General features: G+C 50.6%; 2 protein-coding genes across 3 annotated transcripts; both read left to right on the top strand.

Moving 5' to 3' along the window:
• Nucleotides 1-1798: 1798 nt before the first annotated feature.
• Nucleotides 1799-10263, top strand: LOC112657573 (granzyme H). Of its 2 annotated transcripts, none has more exons than XM_025443623.3 (5): nt 1799-2128; nt 3205-3364; nt 4037-4172; nt 4375-4632; nt 5045-5206. In XM_025443623.3, exons 1-5 carry the CDS (start codon nt 2074-2076, stop codon nt 5186-5188), a joined length of 753 nt encoding a protein of 250 aa, XP_025299408.1. In that variant the 5' UTR covers nt 1799-2073; the 3' UTR covers nt 5189-5206. The 2 variants fall into 2 exon arrangements, with proteins under 2 accessions (XP_025299408.1, XP_048968981.1); XM_049113024.1 differs by lacking the exon at nt 5045-5206 and adding an exon at nt 10147-10263 and having other exon boundaries at nt 1866-2128.
• CTSG (cathepsin G) lies at nt 10153-12740 on the top strand. The gene is made up of 5 exons (XM_025443622.3): nt 10153-10265; nt 11050-11200; nt 11561-11696; nt 11826-12080; nt 12494-12740. Exons 1-5 carry the CDS (start codon nt 10211-10213, stop codon nt 12653-12655), a joined length of 759 nt encoding a protein of 252 aa, XP_025299407.1. The 5' UTR covers nt 10153-10210; the 3' UTR covers nt 12656-12740.
• Nucleotides 12741-15116: the final 2376 nt, after the last annotated feature.

Here is a 15116-nt window from a genome sequence, read left to right as displayed (position 1 = left end):
CGCGTAACCAGCTGGGGGCTCCTCAGCAGGAACAGCACCTCTAGGGTGAGGAAACTGCAGGAGGTAGAGCTTGAAGTCCAGAAGGACAAGCAGTGCATCTCATCTGTAAAGACCTCTACAACAGCACCACTCAAACGTGCATGGAGAGCCCAAAAAAGAAGAAGTCTTCTTTTAAGATGAGATTCCCCAGCATAATCCATGCCCAGTCTTGGGACAGCTAAGCTTTGAGGAGAATGGACAGTGAGAACTAGCTGTATCTCTATGTCCTCAGCCTTTCCATCCAATCCAGTCTCTGGTCCTGTCTCCCTGGGGGAGACCACCCTACTCCCACTGGTGGCAGGGAGGACAGCAGGCCCAGCTCAGTCCTTCCTCCTTCTGTCCACAGGGAGACTCCAGGAGCCTCCTCGTGTGTAATGACGTGGCCCAGGGCATTGTCTCCTTTGGAAAAAAGGTTGGGGAATTTCCACGTGTCTCCACCAGGATCTTAAGCTTTTTGCACTAGATAGAAAGAACAATGAGATGCTTCACCCTGCAGGGCCCAGACTGAAACACCCCCAGGATCAGTCTGCCCACCTTCTCTGAGGCAGAGGCCAGAACTGCACTGGGAAAGAGGGTGGAGAGGAGGCTGCCAGGGGCTTAATAAACTTCCTTCTCTGGAGTGGAAATTAGATTCCTCCTTTATTCACCAAAACAACATTCGTTAGTTACCTACTGCCTGTCCCCCAACCATCTGTTCACATAGCCCTAGAATAAAAATCCTGCTGCTCTGATACCCAGCTCCTTCCAAATACATCTCCCAGCGCCCCCTCCCACTGACAGGCTGAATGTAAGCTCCAGAAGGAAAAGGGAGACACTGCCCCAAGAAAAATGACCCTCTTTAGGGGACCCTCTTTTCTCATCTGCATTGCCCTCCTACCTTATCCCACACCTACACCCCCACCTCATTCTACCCCAGTAAGGCAACATGAAGGAATCCACATTTGGAAGGAGGATCACCTAAGAAGCTCTGATATAGGGAGCCACTTCATCCTAATAGAAATGGGCAAGAAGATTCTAGAAAGCTGTAGCTCACCCCATGCAGTATTCCTTCCCCAAATCAGAGTGGCAGCTTGGGGGTCTAGAGGTTACAAGAGGGCCCTTAAGTATCCCCAGGCCTAGCCCAAGTGCCAGTCACAGCCTTGCTGTGGTCCCAAATCCCAGCACTGCCTCTGGTGTCCTGCCACCCATTTTCCAGCAACCCCAAATGACGTTGAGGGTGCTTTTCTATCTTGGTCTGATCCAGCCTCTTCCCACCTCATGCTATTTCCATGTGTGTGTGCATACATGTGTGTGTATGTGTGTGTGTGTCTCTAAAGGAAATTCATTACAATAAAAAGTTGTATTTCAAAGGTATCCTACGGTTTCAAAGATGTCTTATAGCCCATAGTTGAGTAAATTTTTTCTGCCATTTTTCAACAATTTCTAAGCCTCTTATATAAGAATGTATTCATAGAAGTAATCTCATTTTTAAAACATCCACCTTAGAGAAGGCAGGCTGAAAAGAAAAAGTGGTTTGCTGTCTGCCACTGATGAGTGTGCTTCAACTATGGGGAAATGTACACTCACCACAGAGTTTTAGTCTGCTCCAGACAACCATCAGCATCTCAAGGGCAAGAGCTATGTCTCTCTAACTCTGGACCTAGACAGCTAAATAAGTATTCACGATTTCCTCAGAATGGAAAAAGAGCCAAGAGCCAAGAAATGGAAACATTCTTGATTCAGTCATTGAGGGGTTCTGAGGTACCAGCCCTCCTGCTGGTTGTAGCCACAGCCTTCACTTTCTTGTTCTTTCTTCTTGCTTTCCCCTTATGACTCAGGAGTGGGGGTGCAAGTGTTGTGGCTGCACCATTCTCACCCAACCCAAGCTAGAGAACTTCGACAAACCATCTTATATGATAACATCCAGCTGTAGAGGAGCACAAGTTGAAGAGGCCTAGAAGATCAGTGAGCCACCCCTCCATTGTTCCCCTCAGGGCTTTGTATCTGGAAGGAAGAAAGACCAGCTTCTCTGACCTGGGCAGGCCTTCAGGGAAGATGCATCCACTCCTCCTTTTGTTGGCCCTTCTTCTGCCTGTTGGGGCTGAGACAGGTGAGTGACTGTCCCTATTCCAGAGACCTGAGCCCATTCCACAAACCCCCTGTACTCTTCTTGACCCTTCAGCCCAGCACAGTCAGGGATTGTCCTCAATTTGAGCCTGGGGACTTTCTGAAGCCCAGCTCTACCCCAAACCCAGACTAACAGGTCTGATGCTGGACAGATGCTCACCAAGGAAGGCCGGCAGCCAGGGTGCTCACTAAAAGGGTTGATAGGGGTTAGCCTCCCTCTTATCATTTGGAAAGTGAGTTGTTTGGAGAAAGGCATTTGGCAGAAGATATGAAGCTATGAAAGACAGGCAATCAAAAGCCCGCATTCCAACCCAGGAAAGGTAAGCTCAGGCAGACCAGTTGCAGTAACGGGATTTGTCACTGAACCCAGCATAAAGAGCCAGTTAAATTTCTCAGTACTTGTTTCTAGCCACTCAGTCCTGCCCGGGAGAGGAGCCCGGGGCGCCATTGACCTCAGCAGCAGCTAGATGACTACACCCAAAGCTCTGCCCCGCCCTGTGCAGCCCGTTGTCGGCATCACCTCCCCCTGCCTGCCCTGGCCCGTGGCTGCTCCACTGTCTCCAGCAGTGCCGTCTTCCATTCTTGTGGCATCGAATCCCACCAGCACTGTCTCCACCCAACCTCAGCCAGAAGCTCATTGAAGGCCATCCCTTTGTGCAACCTAAAAATGTGTACTGGGACCCTCGGATGCTAGGCCCTAGAACATGGGGATATTCGAAAATCCAACTCCATAACTCATAGGTAGCTTATTAGAAAATGGCATCCATTGGGTAGTGAGCAGAGGCTCAGAGAGTCCTGTCCAGGATCCTCTGGGACTCCATCATCTTAAAGATAGATCTTATCTCCACCAAACATGTATCTGAAGTGGGATGTAGAGAACTGGCCCTGCCCCCTTCTCTGTGGGGTTCTGAGGCTTGAGGCTCAAGAAAGGTCATCCTGCTACAAGAACCGGGGATCCACAGGGCACTATAGACCCCACCCTCGATCACTACCTTCCTGAGCTTTCTCTCCTGACCACAGCCACCCCCAGGTACCCCATCTCCCAGTTTTTTCTTTCAGAGAAGATCATCGGGGGCCATGAGGCCAAGCCCCACTCCCGGCCCTACATGGCATTTGTTCAGTTTCTGGATAAGGACAATAAGAAGGACAGTAAGAAGAGGTGTGGTGGTGTCCTCGTGCACAAGGACTTTGTTCTGACGGCTGCTCACTGCTGGGGAAGGTGAGGGGCAGCAGCCAGCCCACACATCTGAGACACCTACAGGGATCCCTGTCGGATTCCCAAGGGCTACAGCCCAGGGAAGCACCTGGGGCTCCTGGGAACTAGCTGAGAGCATGGCTGGGGCAATGAAAGGCTGAGAGGTAGCTGGTAAGCTTTGGGGTCAGAGGGTCAGATGTGAGAGTAAGCGGCAAGGTTGAGAAGGGAGGAACCATACCAGGCAAATAGAGCAGCGATGGAGGATGCAAGCATGCCTTAGAGCCAAAGTGCAAACTCAGAGTGATTTCATGATATTGCCTGAGGGCAAAGGAAGCTGCCAAAAGCCCTACCTTCAGTGTCATTGAAAATAAAAAAGGATCCAGGACCCATCAGCCACTTTTTTTTTTTTTAAGATTTTATTTATTTATTCCTGAGGGGGGGGTGGAGGCAGAGACACCGGCAGAGGAAGAAGCAGGCTCCATGCGGGGATCCTGACGTGGGACTCGATCCCAGGTCTCCAGGATCAGGCCCTGGGGCTGAAGGTGGCGCTAAACTGCTGAGCCACCCGGGCTGCCTCCCATCTATCACCTTGATTTCCCTCTCAGCTGCCCTGCCCTGGCTGCCACCTGCCCTCTCGACTCCCAGGCTGTACCCTGTGACTCCACACCCCCACACCCCACTCTGCTCTCTGTGCAGCTCCATCAAAGTCACCCTGGGCGCCCACAACATCAAGGAACAGGAGAAGACCCAGCAGGTCATCCCCGTGAGAAGAGCCATCCCCCACCCAGACTATAGTCCAAAGAACTACTCCAATGACATCATGTTACTGCTGGTAAGGAGACCTCCCTGCAGCTCTTGCCCTCCTGGGTCCAGACTGTTTCCCTCCCACTGGGACCTGTCCCTGCCATCCTTCCCATGCTGGCCACCTGTCCAGTCCCAGAGGCTCACGGGAGAGAGAAGACACTGCCGCCTCATCAGAGTGTCAGGCCCAGAGGCCACTGGCTGAGCTGGACTCTCTTACCTCTTCCCGTCAGCTTGAGAGGAAGGCCAAGTTGACTGCGGCTGTGAAGACTCTCCCCCTGCCCAGGGGCAAGGCCCGGGTGAGGCCAGGACAGGTGTGCAGCGTGGCCGGCTGGGGCCGGATCTCAATGGACACCTTAGCAACCACCCTGCAGGAGGTGTCACTGGAAGTGCAGACAGATTGGGAGTGCAGATCCATCTTCCGCGACTATTATATCGGAGCCACCCATATTTGTGTAGGAGACCCAAAGAAGATGAAGACCGGCTTCAAGGTCAGGCTTCCAGCGTCCATCTAGACGGGCCCCAGGAGGGAGGAACCTGGAGAGGGGGTTGAGAGTGGCCATATATTCGTTCCTCAGCCTAGAGCTTAGGCAGCTAGGTCCACAAATCCAGTCTTCAGTTTTTCCCCAAGGGGGTCGGGCTGGGAGTAGGGGGAGGATCAGTCATCCCACAGTAGCATTACCACCTGAGGTTCCCTGGGGATTGGAGAGAGAGGTTTGGCCTGGGTGGCATTGGAAAGAGCAGTCAGTGCCAAGCTAGAGCCCAGGGACTGAGAGAGGGGACAGGGCCTGCCCTGGGCCCAATCACCCATGCAGCCCCCTAACACAGACCACTCATCCCCAGGGTAGTGGGGAGGGCAGGACCACCAGAAGCCAGCTCAGTCCTTCCTCCTTCTGCCCACAGGGGGACTCTGGGGGCCCCCTCGTGTGTAACAACATGGTCCAGGGGATTTTCTCCTATGGAAAAAATGATGGGACACCTCCAGGGGTCTTCATGAAGGTCTCACACTTCCTGCCCTGGATAAAGAGAACAATAAAGCACCTCTAACAGCAGGCATGAGATTGACCTCCCTCTGTGCTTGGCCATCTTTTCTGGGGCAGAGGCAAGAATCCCTTGGGACTGGGGGGTCGGGGGTAGGGATTGCAGGGCCATAGTAAATGGATCTCTAGAGAGAATATGACTAAGATCTTACTGATTCACTGAACTACCTCGAGTATGCAGCAACATCGCTCCAGATAATCTTCTGCTGCCAATTCCAGGCTTTCCTGCCTCCTCCAGCCCTCCGCCCTCCCTAAACCCTATGATGTCCAGTTTCTCATCAGTTTCTCAATAACACCTCTTTGGTGCTTAGCCCTCTACAAAGGTTCAGCCTAAACTCTACTATAGACGGACAATCCTCTGTCCCCAAAAAGTATCCTCTCTGGGACTTAGAAATTTCTCAACTTCTCTAAGCCAACCACCATCACCAATCCAACAATTTGGTCAGTAACTCCAGGGATCCAGAAGGCCAGAGGGCCATGCCACAGGCACTCGGTGTCTTGTTTCCAGGGGCTCTCTCTCTCAGCAGTGGGGAAGGGGGGTGGGGGCACGCAGGTTTCTCTTACAGGCAGGACTGTGTGCAGGTTAGGAGGCTGAGAAACCAGCCTCACCCTGGTTTCCCTTCCATGCCTTGCCCAGGGGTCAGCACTGAATTTAGTCAAGCTCCTCCCTGGCTGGCCATCCCACAACAGCCTCTATTTTCTATCCTGGCACATCTGAGCTGCCAGCCTGCCAGATGCCTATCAGAGGAGCCAATACCCACCTCCCAAAGGGTAGGACCAGCTGAGACCCTCAGTCCAAACCAGCATCCCCACCCCCAGGGGCTTATAGTGACCCTGCTATAGCCTGTGGAGTCACTCAATAGCCTCAGCCCCTTTCAGCCTGGCCTTGTCTCAGGACCACAAGTCTCCCTGCTGGCAGCCTGGGTTATGGCAGCTTTGTGAGCTAGAGCCTCCAGGCTCTGGGCCTGTAAAGTACCACATGCCATCCGTCAGCAGATCAAATGTCAGATCTCTGTTTTTGTGCCGGGCACAAGATGGGCTCTGTCCCTGCCATTGGGAAACTTAGTAAGAAATGTCTCCTAAATTCCCCTGGTTCTTCTCTTCCCACCAAGCAGTTCAGGTTTGGCACAAAGGATCTATATTTAGAATCTGTGAAAAAACTTGTCCTGAAAATAACTAAAATCTCTGAATTTTATCTGTATCACCCACTACAGTTTCACATGCATGATTTTGTTTGGTTCCAAAAGGGCAATGAGAAATTGGAAAAAAGTTAGAGACTCACAGGTCCTGAGGTTTCCAATCTATGCATGGTAGAGGCCATGTCCTGAGACGAGGATAGGAGGGAGGAGTAGCAAAAGATGAAAAAGCAGACTTCCCACTGAGCAGGGAGCCCCATGCGAAGCTTGATCCAGGACCCCGGGACCATGACCTGAGGCAAAGGCAGACGCCACCACCCAGGCACCCTAATACGAATGAGATTTTAAAACAATATTCATCAACATATATTTAATAAAATGAGGGAGATGTTTATGTTGGATAATTTAAACTATGGGATTCAAAACCAATACATTGGGGATCCCTGGGTGGCTCAGAGTTGGATGGTCTAAGCATTTGGAGAAGAGTGTCTCAGGGAATATGCTCACCTCCACCTCTTATCTTACATTTACCCAGGGCCCCAGGGTCAGCTACTCAGCTCAAAGTAAGCTTTTCTGCCAGGAAATACTGAGGGCCTTGAACCTCTTTTCAAAGTTTTCTCTGCCACATTCAGGGTTTCTGGGTCCCTCTATCCCCTTCACTTACTCTGATGGGGAGATTGTATGCAGATCCCATAGAATTTCCTTTGTCACCTACTCCTTCCTGCTGGAGCACACAGCACAAGCCACTCCTTGGCAAGAAAGTATCTCACTCACAGCAGACATGTCTGTGTTTGTGTGTGTGTGTGTGTGTGCGTGTGTGTAGACAATAGAGAAGACACGGGCTTCTTTCCACACTGGCACTCCAGAAAAATATCACAAGCTCATCAGCAGACCTCCCAAGGAGCTTACATCTGTCCTTCTTTTTTTTTTTTTTTTTTTTCCATCTGTCCTTCTAAATGTGATGTTAAGGCAGCACTGAGAATGTCCGGAATGGCCCAGTAGTACAACGGTCTCCCACAATGCCAAAAGCACCCAGATTGGTTTCTGACCAGAGCGGTATCAAAGGGAGGGAGAGAGGGAAGTGGCCCAGCCTCAGCAGGCAACTAACTGCCTGCCCAGAAGATTTGCATTTTGGCTGTATGCACAAGGGGGCCCCCCCAAGAGGAGGTGGGAAACATCCTACTTTCATGTCCCAACCTCCCAAAGGAGAAAAATATTGTAACTGACGGAAATGTAATAAAACAGTCAAAAGTAAATGTAACCACCTATGAATATTGTGAAATGTATCACAGTCTTACTTGTTCCAATATCACAATTTTTATTAAAGTAGAAAATAAAAACATTAAGAATATATGTGCCCATATTTATTCTCCCACATTCCATTCTCTGTCCAAATGTTCTCTCTAATCCCCAACCCTGGCAAACAGATTTCTAAAAAAATTTTTATTGCAAAATATACACACATGTAAAGTGAACAAAATTCAAACGATGGCCAAATTTCAGAAACTACCCTCTATGTGTCTCCTCCCAATCAAAATACCCTCTCTGCCCTTCAACCCCAGATTTAACTTACCATTGTGACTTTTTGGTTGTGGTTGTTTTAAGATTTATTTATTTATTTCTGAGAGAGAGAGTGTGTGTATTTGTGTACATGGCAGGGGAGGGGTAGACGGAGAGGGAGAGAGAAACTTTAGCAGACTCCCCTCACCCTGCTGAGCCCCTCCTACCCACCTCCTCTCACACACGCTCTCTCTCTCTCTCTCTCTTTCAAATAAATAAATAAAATCTTTTAAAAAAAAAAAGTTAGGGATGCCTGGGTGGCTCAGTAGTTGAGCTTCTGCCTTTGGCTCAGGGCTTGATCCCGGGGTCCTGGGATCAAGTCCCACATCAGGCTCCCCACAGGGACCCTGCTTCTCCCTCTGCCTATGTCTCTGCCTCTCTCTGTGTGTCTCTCATGAATAAATAAAATTTTTAAAGTTTTTTTTAATTTTTAAAAAGTTAGATTAATGGTTTTAAAACAAAGTGTTGAAAAAGTTAAGTAACAATAATTTAAAATCACCTCTAATGCTAGGGCATTAATAAGGCATTATAATATTTTCTCTTTTTTCAGATGCATAAAGAAATTTCATGAGGTTGCAATCATTAAGCATGCATCAGAAAAGGGATTAAGTTCTTTGTAGCTGTGAAAATCATGTGTATTTATATGTAAGGAGAGGATCCTTAATTTTCATAAGCTTTTCAAGTGGAGCTCTCACATTCCATAAAGGTTTAAGAATTGTATTAGGATCCCTGGGTGGCACGGTGGTTTGGCGCCTGCCTTTGGCCCAGGGCGTGATCCTGAAGGCCCAGGATCGAATCCCACGTCGGCCTCCTGGTGCATGGAGCCTGCTTCTCCCTCTGCCTATGTCTCTGCCTCTCTCTCTCTCTCTGTGACTATCATAAATAAATAAAAATTTAAAAAAAGAATTGTATTAAATTTTAATTGAAATTTTTGCAAAAATTATACTGTATTACAATGTTTTTCTGTGCATCCACAGAACCTTCTGAATATTTTTGAGGGTGTCTGTGTTACTCTGCCATGATCTGCAAACGCCTTCCTCCTGATGTGGAGTGAGGGTTCTCTACGTATTACCAACAGCACAGCAGGCATGCATTTCCTTCCCAGAAGCCCCTGGGGCAGAGCATGGATGGGGATTATGTTAATTGGACTTCTAACTCCGATGAAAAGGAGTTTTTCTTTAGTTGTTTTTCTTCCAGCTACGGTCTGACAGTTCTCAACAAAAGCAAGTCTCTAGGCTTTTTCTGTATGCAAGATACCTTCTGGCACACAGAGGTCCTCACCTTGAGTAGGAAGCCAGAAAACAGACATCTTCCACTGTGTCATCATTTTCACTGAGAGTTTGTTGGGGCTCAAGCGTCCTGAGAAAGTAATTAGCAGCAGCACAGCCTTGTTCTTCCCTCTTCCTTCCCTGGGAATGCCCTGCGCCCACTCAGGAGAGCTAGTCAGTCTTCCTTGACACCTTCCAGAAAGAAGTGGGAGCAGCATGGGACACCTGGGTGGCTCAGTAGTTGAGCTTCTGCCTTCAGCTCAGGGCATGATCCCAGGGTCTTGGGATCAAGTCCCACATCAAGTTCCCTGCAGGGAGCCTGCTTCCCCTTCTGCTTGTCTCTGCCTCTCTCTCTTTGTCTCTCATGAATAAATAAATAAATCCTTAAAAAAAAAAAAAAAAGAATAAGAAGAAGTGGGAGCAGCAAAGATAGCAGCGGAGTAGGGGGGAGGTGTCCAGGGGCCAAAGGGTAAAGACAGGCAGGCTTCCTCATCCCTCTTTTGCTTCCTCCAACTTACTCCAGGTGCCCTCACCGCATTCCACCACCATCCACACCCATCTGTCATTCACCCATGTCCACACCTTACCAAGGTATAAATTAAGTAATCTAGGAAATGTGCATTTATTAAGAGAAACTCTGAAGTTCCAAAGGACTAAGGCTCTAATCCTAGAGAGTTTGGAAACCGAGGAGATAGGCAGCTACTGGATTTCATACATTGTTAAGGTATTATTGAATTTGGTGGGTTTAGGGTTCTGGGACACAGCACCCCAAGTCCCCTTCTCTGTCGCCCCAGGTTCCCATTTGTGCTGCCAGCACTGACCCAGCAGCTGTGCAGGAGACTGTGGTGTTGACCTAGACTACACTCTTCCCTAGGTCACTGGCAGTTGGTGGGCCAGCCTCCTGGGCAGCCTTGGATGATGAAACCTATCACACCAGCAGGAGAATGGGACCGTTCTCGAGCCCCACCCCCACCCCCGCCCTGACTTCCTTCCTCTCTCAGGGGCTACAAGTCTGGCAGGAGAGAGCACCCCACAGCACCTGACTGGGGCAGCCTTCCCAAGAAGATGCCACTGTTCCTGTTCCTGGTGGCCTTTCTTCTACCCCCTGGGGCTGGGGCAGGTGAGTGACCATCCCCAATCTCAGGCCTGACCCTTCTCCGGGACCCTCAAGCCAGACTGCCTAGATAGCTCCTAACTCTGTATCATTGGGCAAGTTGTTTGAATTCACAGCGCCTCGGATTCCTCGTTTATAAATTAGAATACCAGTGCATACCTCCTAGAGTTCTATGAGGATTAAGTCAGTGTACATTAAAAAAAAAAAAAAAAACTCTTGGAATTGCCCCAGCAATTCCACCTACATATATGCTATGTGCAGTGTAAATCCATTCTGCAGTCCACCTGTCTGAGCGTAGGCAATAAGAATGCACAATAACTACCACTGGCTCATGTCTAGATTCTGAAAACTCAGACTGGTGCTGGTCATGAGCGGGCCCTGAGCAGGTCTCAGAGGGACCCGGGAATCTCCCTGAGGAAGAAAGTACCAAGGAACTTGGGGAGAAGCCTCTCCAAAGGGCTCCTGACTTGCCACCCTGCAGCAGAGCATCTCTCCTCACCATGGGAGCCCAAGGCTGACCCTGCCTGGAGCCGGGGCTGGGCTGCTCTCCTGGGAGCCGGGAGGAAGCCGAATTCCGGGATGGGAGCCAGCAGTGTTTCCTGCAGAACCCACGAGCCCTGTCCCAACGTGCGCTGCCCTGCAGACCCAGCTCTCACCACCATTCCTCCTTCCCAGTAGCTGTATCATCTCTCCCGCCTCCCCATCTGCCGGCCTTTCTGGAGCTGCCCTCCTGGTGCCCGCACTGCGGGTTCGGAGAGCACAGAGGTAAGTGCCCCACGCTTCCTTCCAGGGGACATCATCGGAGGCCGAGAGGCCAGGCCTCATTCCCGCCCCTACATGGCGTATCTCCAAATCCGGTCTCCAAACGGCGGCTCCAGTGCTTGCGGGGGTTTCCTGGTGAGAGAAGACTTTGTGCTGACCGCAGCTCACTGCTGGGGAAGGTGAGCGGCGCAGGGGTTCCCGCCGGGCCACCACCGCCGGCGCTGCAGAGCCCAGACGCACGAGCGCGGCGCGGTGAACGAGGGGAAAGGAGGGCGTGATCAAAAGAGCACGAGGGGGAGATGCAGACACATGCTGGGGTTCAAAATAGGAATTCAAGCTATTTCGCAGCTTATTCAAGGGGAAGCAAACCCCGGCCCCCACCACCCTCAGCTCAGAGCTGGGCCCCTGGGCCCCTCCTGTCCCCCCAATTGCCTCAGCCGCGGCCTTGCCGCCCTGGGCCGTCCACCTGCCCCGCGAGCCGGCGGGCGGAGCTCCTGGGGCTCACACCTACCGCTAGGCCGGCCACCTGTCCTCCGCAGCCGGATCGCCGTGACCCTGGGAGCCCACGATGTCGGGAGGCGGGAAAGAGTCCAGCAGCGCACCACTGCACGCAGGGCCATCCGACACCCCAGATACAATCCCCAGACCACAGCGAACGACATCATGCTACTGCAGGTACCGCCCCAGCCAGGCGGCTCCCGGCGCCGGGGGAGGGGGCTTCGGCGTCCTGGGAGCTGGGGCGGAGGAGGCCGCGGAGGGGGGCGGGCGGCGGGGCCGGGGTGCTGAGCGCTGCCCCCTCCCCAGCTGGCCGACAGAATGAGGCGCACGCGCCAGGTGAGGCCGGTGCCGCTGCCTCGGGCGCAGGCCGGGGTGAGACCCGGGGCCACGTGCACGGTGGCGGGCTGGGGCCTGTTGGGCCTCAACAGGAGAACGAACAAACTCCATGAGGTGCAGCTGACCGTGCAGAACAATTCGAGGTGCTCCCGTCGCTTCAATTTCTTCAACGGCCAAACGCAGATTTGTGTGGGAAACCCAAGGGCCGGGAAGTCCGCCTTCTTGGTAAGGCCGAGGGCACAGGGCCCCGGGCAGGCTGGGCAGTAGCTACATCCCCGAGGCCCCGGTGTGGTGCGGGCAGAGCGGAGTGCGGCGGGGGCTTAGCCATGGATCGGGTCCCTGGGGCGAAGGGAGGGGCACTGCTGTGCATCCTAAACATGTGCAGGGTTTTCCTGCAGAAGGTGAAGGCAATTTGACTTGGGCTAGAGGCGGTAACTGTAGCCAGGCTTGAAGCCCAGCCATGGAAAGATCCAGAAGGTTGACTTCCATACCTCCAGCGCCCTCCCATTTCAAAACCCACCACCCCCTACCCCGCACCACCACCGCCAGCAGCAGCAGCTTTCTCTGAGAGCCAGGCCTCAGGGCAGCAGGAGTCGGGGTAAGCCTGGCTTAGGGTCTCTTCCTCTCCATGCCCGCAGGGCGACTCCGGAGGCCCCCTGGTGTGTAACGGCGTGGCCCAGGGCATTGTCTCCTATGGAGATAGGAGGGGGACTCCTCCAGCAGTCTTCACCAGGATTTCGGCCTTCATGCCCTGGGTAAGGAGAACAATGAGACGCTTCCAACAGCAGTGCCAGCCCTAGACCCAGCTGTGACTGACTGCTCTGGGGCGGCTGCCGGGGTGGGTGCCAGAGCCTTAATAAATGTCCATGTCTAGGATGGAAATAACTGATTTCTCATGTGTTCATTAAACATCGTTCAGTACACAACAAACGCATCCTAGAACAGTCTGAGCTCCTCTAGGAAATGGGGTTCTTGAGCCGCCTGGGTGGCTCAGCGGTTGGAGGTCCGCCTTTGGCTCAGGGCATGATCCTGGAGTCCTAGGATCGAGTCCCGCATAGGGCCTCCTGCATGGAGCCTGTTTCTCCCTCTGCCTGTGTTCCTGCCTCTCTGTGTGTGTCTCTCGTGAATAAATAAATGAAACCTTAAAGAAAAAAACAAAACAAAACAGAAAATGGAATTCTACCCCAGGACAAATTAACCCCTCACACCATCATGAGGATCAGGATGAGCTTCTTCCCCTGCTCCAAGCCAACCATTCCCCCATTTCTCTTGCCCACCCCCCACCATCATCACCATCACCTTGGAGAAGGTGGAAAGATGCATCTCCCCCCTGGGCAAAGCTCTCTACTCTCCACCCTACCAGAGAGTTCCCTACAAGATATTAAAATAGACTAAAACTGTATGCCAGTGCTATGTGTAGGACAAGCAGACCAAAGGGGCAGAATTGAAATTCCATACAAGACTCAATTTAATATTTGATAAAGGTAGCAAATCTCTAGGAAATGATTTTATGGGGGAAAAAGGTAAAATTGGACCCATTCCTCCCACTATAAGCCAAAATAAACCTCAAATACCTTAGATATCTGGATGCAAAAAAATTGGGTGCCTGGGTGGCTCAGTTGATTAAATGTCTGCCTTCAGCTTGGGTCATGATCTCGGGGTCTCGGGATGGTGCCTGGTGTTGGGCTTCCTGCTCAGTGGAGAATCTGCTTCTTCCTCTCCCTCTGCCCCTCCCTCCCCCTGCTCATGCTCTCTCTCTCTCTCTCAAATAAATAAAATCATAAATAAATAAATAAATAAATAAATAAATAAATGCCAAAAAAAATTAAGCCATACATGTACTAGAAGGAAGAAAAAAATAAAGATTTGCTCACTTAAAATAGCTACCAAACACATTTATAGCATTGCTATTCACAATGGCCAGGAGATGCAAACAACCCAAGTGCCTATGGACAGCCAATGTTCTTCTCTTAAACCCTTAAGCCACATCAACCCCCACTGAATTACAGACCACTGCTCTCATTTTCTAATTTTCATATCTAAACCTATACCAAACTCCACACAAAATGTTGACTTGTACCCTAAAAATTAGCACATGACTGTCTATATCTATTATATTCCAATAAAACCTTACGAGGGCAGCCCCGGTGGTGCAGCGGTTTAGCGCCGCCTGCAGCCCGGGGTGTGATCCTGAAGACCCTGGATCGAGTCCCACGTTGGGCTCTCTGCATGGAGCCTGCTTCTCCCTCTGCCTGTGTCTCTGCCTCTCATTCTCTCTGTGTCTCTATGAATAAATAAATAAATGAAATATTAAAAAAAAACTTATGAAAATCACATACTTTAAGCCATACTCTAAACATCTTAAGATAACTGTACAGAATAAGTTGGGAGGGGGGCACCCAGATAGCTCAGTGGTTGAGCATCTGCCTTTGGCTCAGGTTGTGATCCCAGGGTCTTGGGATCAAGTCCCACAGCAGGCTCTCCTGCTTTTCCCTCTACCTATGTCTCTTCCTCTCTCTGTGTGTCTCTCATTAATAAATAAATAAATTTTTTTAAAAGAATAAGCTGGGAAGTTTTTTTCACATCCATCAGAATATTATAATTACTCCTTGCGGTGTAACGCTTACCATCTGAACTTTTGCAGTTTCCATAATCTTAAATGAAATAATCACTGAACACATATTTCATCAAGTCTAACTGGCTAGCTCCAAAAATACTTTGGTAAATTTAATCATTATTGTATGGCTATATTTTTATCAGAAAGTCATTTGCCTATAATATTCAGTGTAAGCCATGTATCAACAAAATTTTAATCAACATTGCATCTTTGACAATACTCAGGCACTCTCTATATTTGCTACCATCTACCCACAGGAATCATCTATTATTTGCTTGCTCTGGGGAATAATAGTCTCATTATTAAGCGTTTGCCCTGGCAAATAGAAAGGATATTTGGAGGTTGGGAAGGGGGAGGGGTGATGCAAAAGTCCATTCAGCTCTCCCTCTCTGTGACATTACTTAGAGCCCCAGAGCCTCACTTGGACTCAGTGCCAAGTAAACATCAGGGCAGACTCATCTCCATGTCTTTCTCTGCCAGTCAGCACTTCCAAGGCAGCTCTCTACCTCCAGCTGCCCTACTGGGAAGGTTTCTACAGACCTCACAGTGCTCATCTCAGGAAGACAATTCCCATCATGATCATCCCAGAAGCCAAGTGCATCCCCCACCCCTCCATAGGTCTGTACTCTTCCCTATTAAGTAAA

The sequence above is a fragment of the Canis lupus genome, chromosome 8 (assembly GCF_003254725.2).
Source record: "Canis lupus dingo isolate Sandy chromosome 8, ASM325472v2, whole genome shotgun sequence".
Lineage (NCBI taxonomy): Eukaryota > Metazoa > Chordata > Mammalia > Carnivora > Canidae > Canis > Canis lupus.
The sequence above is the reverse complement of the archived record's forward strand: the minus strand, read 5'-3'. Positions and strand labels throughout refer to the sequence as shown.